General features: G+C 41.6%; 1 protein-coding gene across 1 annotated transcript in view; it reads right to left on the bottom strand.

Moving 5' to 3' along the window:
• Positions 1-282: 282 nt before the first annotated feature.
• The window catches only part of LOC136875689 (tachykinin-like peptides receptor 86C), a 554249-nt gene continuing 545734 nt past the window's right edge, over positions 283-8797 (bottom strand). The window contains exon 8 of the mRNA XM_067149244.2: positions 283-515. Coding sequence (XP_067005345.2) covers positions 367-515 — 149 coding nt within the window. The 3' untranslated portion in view covers positions 283-366. The remainder of the gene's footprint in view (positions 516-8797) is intronic.

Here is an 8797-nt window from a genome sequence, read left to right as displayed (position 1 = left end):
GGATCTCCATTCTTCCTTCTTGCTCGGGTTTTCCTGAGATTCCGTCTCTCAAATTCTAATCTAATCATGAATCATAGAAGAATATAACATTGACAGTATTTCAATTCGTAAGAAGCGCATGGCGCCTGAGGTACACGAAGTTCACACCCACAAATACACTGAAGAGTAACCCACATGAAGCCTCCAGCAGACAAGTGTGTGGTATAGCGGCGTATTTAAGTAACGGAGTGGTATTTGATGCTGAGCTTTCCCACAACCGGAAGTTTCGATGAAAGGCAAGGTTTCACTTGAGTGTCTTAACTTGAAGCATCTTTTCTACTTAATTTCATAAGGCCACGTTGTATCTCCTCATGCGGCGCATGGTGGTCAGAAAACATGGGTGCTGTTTGTGAGAGGATTCGAGTTGGCGAGTTGATGTACCAACACAGGATGTGCCGACACAGGACTTCGAGGTTGACCTGACACTTGGGACTCCTGTGTGCGCCGCCTCCATATCACCTGGGTCTGCCCTCGCTCTGAAACAGAATTATTCAATGTTTATATTATATAACATTATCCACATACAGTACACATATGAATATGAAAATTTCGTTTATGAAATAGGGATTGGAATAATTTACCAAAGGTTATCTTCTTCGAAACTATTTAAGAAAATACTAGGTAAACATCTGATAGGGAACCTGCCATCGGGCGACAGGCCTAAATATATTTCAGTGGAGATTGGTTGAATGTTGGTATATATTGGTCTACGTTTGGTATATCGTCGTTGCCGGGACAAAAACTCCTGTGTGAAATATTTTAGTTTAGAACTTTCGCCGGCAAGGTTCTGTCATCTAAGGTGCAATATTGTATGAATATTGTCAAGGCATTCTCGATCTTCATAATGTATGTGCTGCGGGTCAGTATATCTCCAAAAATGTTACCACATAGGAGGTTTTGTCCCGGCAACGACGATATGTTTGTATATTTGTATTTTCGTCATCCTGTCCTTTTGTCTTCCATTCAAGTAAATATTTCTTGACTGAGTAAACTGAAATTTGGCAAGCTTGGGGTTAACATACAGACTACTTACTATAACACTGCCTTTTAAGTCCGTCATACGACAAAGAAACATATGAGGTAAGTCAAAGGAATACGTACACTTCGGACCCTAAAAAGTGAACATTAGCCCGTGAAGACAGGGGCGAAAATATTTAATGCGGCGACTGGCAGCAGGTCGTTTTCCCCCATGTTTTTATTTTGTTCATTCCTAAATTTTGAACGCATTTTTTTAAAAACCAACTTTAAGATTATCATTATTTTTTGCTTTACATCTCACGGACACATATAGGTCTTATGGCGACGATGGCTGAGGACTGAGAAGGAAGTGACCGTGGCCATAATTAAGGTACAGCCCCAGCATTTGCCTGGTGTGAAAATGGGAAACTACGGAAAACCGTCTTCAGGGCTGCCGACAGTTGGGTTCGAACCCCCAATTTCCCGGATGCAAGCTGAGAGCTAAGTAACTCAAACCGCGCGGCCACTTGCTGGTGAATTTTAGTCAGCAATCTACAGTCAGAATATGTAGCTCTTGACGATTTACTAACTCCTTCATGCACTAAGAAATCAAACTTTTCTTGGTATAAAAATGGACTTACAAATAAAAATTAAAAAGTGAAGAGCTCGTTCAGACAGTAAATACCAGTATTTCATGAACACATCGCTATATTATGTACCCGGATGAGATAGGCTCTAGCTTTCATGATTTGATTTTTATACGAGAAATACAGATATATAGGAATATTAAATTGAATACAGTGTCAGTTTTGTGTGGACGGGAGAATTTCAACATAGCCAGCCGTGATCACGACAAGCCGTCGCCATGATGCACCCGCTCACTTCCTGAGTCCCAGACTAGCGTTTATCTCAGGGGTGATCAGTTCGAAAACGATAAAAAAATTAGTATATAAAGAAAATCAAATTATATATCGGCGCATCAAATGAACACAGGGATGAACGGGGCATGCAAATTAAGGTTACGGGGGACGACTCATTCATGGATACAAATTTTTGACTCCACAATAGGACTGGGAAGTGACAACTTAAATTCCATGGGCATACTGGACTAACTACAATAAAAGATATGGAAACTGTTTCCTATTGAAATTACAATGAGGAGCAATTTATTCACTTATTTTGCATACTACACATGATGACAATTTTACATTGGGACACTTCCATCCTGAAAAATAAATGACATACTACTTGGATTTTGCCTCACTACTCTGGTAGTGTAAAACATTTGGTGAATTCGCCCCAGTTGGTTACTGGGGATCGAATTCACATCCGTATGAGTGGACGTTTCTCCGCTGGAGATCTTCTTTCGGAGACGAAGGCATGACAGTAACATTTTACTGTCACCTCCTCGTTCCGTTTGGACATGAGACACTTCCGGTATGTACATTCTGGTGAGCCGGACACCCACCGTGGAAATGTTATCGCCTCGAAAAAACGGGAATTTATAGTACGGACAAACTCTAGCCTATTATTACCAGATTCACAAACACGCCAGGTAGAGTTTATTAACTCAAAACCTATTTTAATATTTACACTTGTCAATACGACAAGACGTACGGAAAGGTTCATAACTATGCTCTGACCATGAAGACATGTGCCGTCCGTGGGTTATTTACGTATCTACCGCTAACAATCTCCCCGTGAAAACCCAACATTTGGTTCTGAGCAGTTCGACACAGGACGACTGTCCCTATCATATCCTCCTATGATTATTAAATAATATAATCACCATTCTTTATCTGATCATTATTATATTCTTTGATTGCCATCAATTAATTTATTATTATCATTAATTTCAATTATAATCCTATATTTGATTATTATCATTTGTCATCCGGGATGATTATATGCCAACCCTTGCCGACGTTTCAAACGAAGGGTCGTTCTTCCTCGTAATTTATCCGCACAATTTAATGATCAGCTTCCTAATAAAATATTATTATTATTATTATTATTATTATTATTATTATTATTATTATTATTATTATTATTATTATTATTATTATTATATTCGTAACAATGAATCATCGCCCATTAAATATCTTAATTTCCTTTCATCATAATTGTACCGGGCGGTACACCTCCACTCCGCTAATTTAAAATGTGCGCCAGTTGAAACTCCTCTGCTGGAGGAAGTCTGAACTTTATCTACGCTATTAATTCTCTACTTTCTCAGAAGATGTCACCACGTGGAAAATTTTGAGTTTTAGAACTGTGTCACTTTTGATGTGTTTTTGTTTCGCTTGAAGTAAGAAGTGTGAACTTTCTCTTCTAGAGGACACTACTGAAGATCTACAATAGTGCAACCTAGTGCGGAGTCAAAGAACTATTTTTTTTTGGAGAAAATTTAATTTCAAGAGTTTGTTCTTTGTTAAATTTATTTCTGTCATTGTCTAAGTTGGCAATATTTACCCCTTTCTTCCCCTTGTTATGAATGTATCCAATCCCGAATTTCTTCTATTAATTTCTGACCAATCTGGTGTATCTTCCCCCCAACTTGAATCTGTTGCGGGGTCCTACCCAATAAAGAGTTTGTGGGAGGGTGTTTTCTTTCCCCTAACGCCTAGAACCTTCCGCGAGAGGATATAAACTGCTGATTTTTGGGTCTCTCGGCCACTTCTGTTCCATCTTTCAGTGTATTAAGTACATAGCAGGAGGCGGGAAGCGCCTCTTTCTCCGGCAGCGGTCAACAATAAGGTAATGGCCGATTAATAACTTCTTTCTTTGCTAGCTCAGCAGTTTAACTTTCGGGGCGGGTTCTAAGCGTTCCACTATGTAACCTTTTCCTAAAATGTAACTTCTCTTTTCATCTATTCTCTTGTAAAGCTACATACTGGGATAGAGAGTGCTAACCCTCTCGAGCTCCCACTCACATTGTCTTGAGGTGAACTTATTTTCTCAACCAATTCTTCCGTAATGTAATGTAAATTGTTATTTTCTTAAGTCACCCCTGTAGTATGGGATTAGCCCTTGCACTAACGGCCTAAGGCCAAGTAGGTCTTAAACAAAGTGTATTAGGAGTGCAAGTTCGCCTCCCCTCAAATTGTTATTTTAGAGGTCATTTAATTAACATACTTTTCGTTTAATAAACCTCAGTAGATTGGGTATTTCACCCCTGTGTTTACGTCCGTTGAGGACAGCTTGAAGGTGGAGTTTGGTGTGGCCTGGGAGAGGCTTAAATTAAAGAGCGAGTGGCTCTTTTGGAAACGGAGTGTTGTATGCCTCGAGGAGGCTTTACTGTGTAATTTGGAGCAAGTGCTCCAGGGTTTGATTGGGGTCTTCTGCCCCTTTGTTAAAATTTGTATATCGGAAAGTTGGGCTAGTTGCTCAAGAATTGTGAACTCAGGGCTCGAAGCCCAAATTCTGTAATCCCTGTAATTGTACATTTCAAATTGTGTTTCGGCTACTAAGTACCTGTTCTTTTGTTATCACTTAATCTTGAAAAGAAAATATAACCTTGTTAAATTTTACATTAACTTTGATTCCGTAGTTTGAGGCCCATTCACGCCCGCACCTTCTTACACCTCTACCTACCCCCAAAATACGGTAACAATAATTATTATTCTCAAATTACTATTGCAAGTTCTTCATCTTCTGCTTCTTCAACTTTTCATTATTATTATTATTATTATTATTATTATTATTATTATTATTATTATTATTATTATTATTATTATTAACATTATTATTAATAGTGGAAATCGTGATTATCGTAACCCGTAATCATCCTCGCTATAATACTTCAACTTCTCGCTCTTATTAATCTCAACAAAAAATAAAAAAGGTAGCTTCATTGGTTATTCTTCTTCTCCTCCTTCAAACATTCTAATTATTATTATTATTATTATTATTATTATTATTATTAGTTAAAAATCTCAAATTTTTCATTTCTACTCCCAACATCATTATTATGTCCAAAATATAAAAAGTAAATTATTCTTCTTCTTCAAATATTTATTATGATTATTATGATTATTATTATTATTATTATTATTATTATTATTATTATTATTTCACGTTTACACTACCGTTAGCGATATTTATGGTTAAATGCATAAACCTTTACAATTTCAGTCTACTTTGGCACTAAGCAATTGATTTACGACAAGATTCACTTGGAGTATGATTATTATTATTATTATTATTATTATTATTATTATTATTATTATTATTATTATAAAAAATGGAAAGATGATATTTTAATTTCCACTCTTTAGAATTTAGTCACATATGTTAAATCCCGTTATGAACCACTAAGATCTGCTTTATATTGGTCGGGACAACACGGTATTCGGGACCGTACCTTCAATTTCGTACTGCCGTTAATTTTATATGGGGACACACGTCCTCCCAAGACACATCTCACAACCTATGGCACATCGCGGCTGGGCAAATACCTCCAATGCCGGCGATTGCTAAACTATTCCTTCCAATCTGAAGTCCATTTCCTTTTATCGGAACTCTTCAAACATTTAATTCATAAATTAATCCTCGGTGCGTGGATTCTGCCACTAATAACACCGGAATATGCATTTTATATCATCTTAGGCCTTGAGATTCATCTATTTCATCATTACAAACAATACGGCTCAATTTATTTCACGCCGGATATTCGTCCCTCATGGCTTCCAACTCGAAATATGGGCTCAAACCACTCTGGGCTTTTAACATATCGTGACCATTCTAATTCACGTGCCTCTATCGCTTTTAAACAAATTTTAATGGTTAAAATAAAGTCCAAAAACGTGAAATCAAAATTTTACGTAAAATCAAACTGATTACGCGAATGAAAGTCTTTACCGCTACATGTCATCTCCACATTGATTATTATATTTGCACTGGCTAACTCGCGAAGCGCTGTCATTATTATTATTATACTTTAACTTGCAAACGCACAAAATATTATTATTATTATTATTATTATTATTATTATTATTATTATTATTATTATTACTTTCCTTTGCCAACTCACAAACATGATTATTATTTCTTTCTCGCAAACACACCGAGCATTATTATTATTATTTTAATGACCTTCCGTACGCAACACAAATTTTACATCCTCTGGCACTTTCATAATCTGGCTGTTTGGTAGAAAATATTCCTAACATACAAATAATCACCGCAGTGATTGAAATCAAATAAATGGGTTAGCACAAAAAGGAATTTAACACTTGAAATGAACTTAAGTCAAAGTATTACAAACAGCATGCATTAATTGAAAGAAATATATCCCATATTTACATTATATACAACAAACATATACTCAAATTAATTAATCTAACCCATTATTACGTTAATATAAATTAGTTCGTCCGTCTAACAAAAAAATAAAAACATAGACTCGGGAGGCGGACCATGTTAAGTAACCCTAATTTATCTACATTGAACCCCGTTTAGTCGCGATAACATCCCCAAATATTAAAATTGTGTACTCATTCCTATGTAGAATTCCATTGTCTCGTAGCGGGAGATAGACCTCACGGCCCCATGGTGATTTACTCGTCCATCATGTCGCACAATTTAAAATTAACACAGCAAAACACTTCTGTGCGATTACCCATGATTAACACCTTATTAAATAATTTACACTATTTTATACAAGAATACTAATAAGAAAACACTTATAGGTGCCCCTAGACCCCTGACACTCGCACAATATATTCTTCATATAAGCCCGAAACACACGTCGTGACACATTACGACGAAGTGTCGTTCATTTGAACCGGCGCGTATCGCGTCTTCAACCGGCACTTCCTGGTTTATTTCTAAGCCGTCTTGATAATCGCCTAGCTCCTATAGTTCCCTGCTCGGATAGTTATTCACCGTCTATCTTGAGGTATTTACTTCAGGCTCCGCACACTGCCTTCCAAAGGTACTATCGGCGTTCCGCTAGTTATTTATTATTTAATCACATGACATTTATTAAATTCAACATACAGTTGTACTGATTATTTACACTCGGTACTATGGATAATCTCACTTTTCGTCTTCATTCTCCTAACAACTCACGCACTTTCAGCTCTAACTGACTTCGAATGCGTCCCGAGGTACTGACTTACAAAGTCAACGTGTCAGAGTCTCAACTACTTCATACGACTGACACGACTGGTGACCGATAACGACTGGTGACTGGTAAGAACTGGATACTGTGAGGTTTTTTTTTTCGGGGGGGCCCCCGAAGCCCGCTCCCCCCGCGTGACCATCGACTCAATCTACATGGCCTCCGACATGCTATTAGTTCTAAGAAGAAAGGGATAGCAGGGAGGAGTGGAAGTGTGATACTACAGGAGTATCTGCCTGTCCCCATGCTCAGCATGCTACCAGGCCAGATGTGGTGGTGGGTATCAATAGTGGTGTAATCAGGTAGTAAGGGTCAGGACAAAACCACATAGGCGGAAATAGAAAGGTGCCTACATGTAAAACCTGACATTTTGTATATAGCACATGCAAGGATGTGGTTCTGGAGAGGTCCAGGTAATTGTGTTAGTTGGGAATAGGTATCATGCACAGTCATAAGCCTATTCCTCGCCATTCCAGTTATTCAGGGGATCAGTCCTTCTGGGCACTGCTGTGACTAGCGCGGGCCGTGCCGGTTGCCGAGCCATGCGGCAATAGCCACTAGTGCCTGCCGCACCGCCCGACCCCCTTGAGGTCCCTCGTACCCAGTCTCCAATCCCGGAGAATGAGGCCAAGCCCGCCGGGGCGGGGACCTGCTGGATGGTTGTGGGACATGGCGCCGGGCCTCCTTCCTCTCTGCCCGGGCCATGGCCCGGTAGACAGGGCAACTGCGATGGGAGGCCGGGTGGCCCCCCGAGCAGTTGGCGCACACCGGCGCCTCCCTAAGTGCTGCGCAGGCCGTGTAGTGGTGATCACCACCACAGCGGTTGCACCTCACCTCGAGCCCACAGCTGACCTGACGGTGGCCCCACCTCAGACAGCGGAAACACTGCAAGAGTTGTTGAGGGGGACGTTCTGTTCTCACCTGACTGCCGCTACCTGCTGAGGTCCTCTCCTGATTGGCTCCTCGGCTGACTGCTGTCCTGGGAGCAGTCTTGGGTTGCGGCTGGGCGGCCATCTCCTGATGGGCCGGCGTCGCCTTCTGCTTCCTGGCCCGGCGTCGTCTTCTTCTTCTTCTTCCCGGGCGTGTCTTCTCGGCAGGGGAAGAGGCCTCGTCCTGGTGGCCCTCCTCCCGGCCTGGTGACCCCGGGGTAGCTGGCGGTTCCGCTGCGTCGCCTTCTTCTTCCTTCTCCTGGCTGGCGGCGGCGGCGTCGGTCGGTGCTAACACTCGACTGCATTCCCGGTCCTGGGGGGCGCACATCGAGGTCTGCAGCTCGACAGACACGATAGCAGGCTGGGCTTGGGTGGCAGCCTCCGAACGCCATGGGGCGTCCTTTTCCACTGCTGTGCTGCCATCCGCCATCCGGGGCGCCTTCCTGGATTGCGCCCGGGTGACCGGTCCTTCCTGGTGGGCCTGAGTCTGTGACCACTTCGTGGAGGTGGCCCTTGGAGGAGCGGTCTGCGTCCACTTCGCAGTTCCGAGTCGCTCAGCCTGGGTCGCACCGTCGCGGCGCCAGGGGGCGGCATGCTCCACCTCCGTAGTGGCGTCGGTGGTCTCCGGCTGGGTGGCTTGGACTAGGTCGGTGTTAACCGCCCTATGCCTTAGCCTCCTCGGCGTCTGGGTGATGGCCTCCCTGGTCTCCGGCTCAGCATTCCTCCTGAGGGCGCCGGCGTTCGTCCC

Source organism: Anabrus simplex, chromosome 6 (genome assembly GCF_040414725.1).
Source record: "Anabrus simplex isolate iqAnaSimp1 chromosome 6, ASM4041472v1, whole genome shotgun sequence".
NCBI lineage: Eukaryota > Metazoa > Arthropoda > Insecta > Orthoptera > Tettigoniidae > Anabrus > Anabrus simplex.
This window is presented reverse-complemented; position numbering and strand designations above follow the sequence as displayed.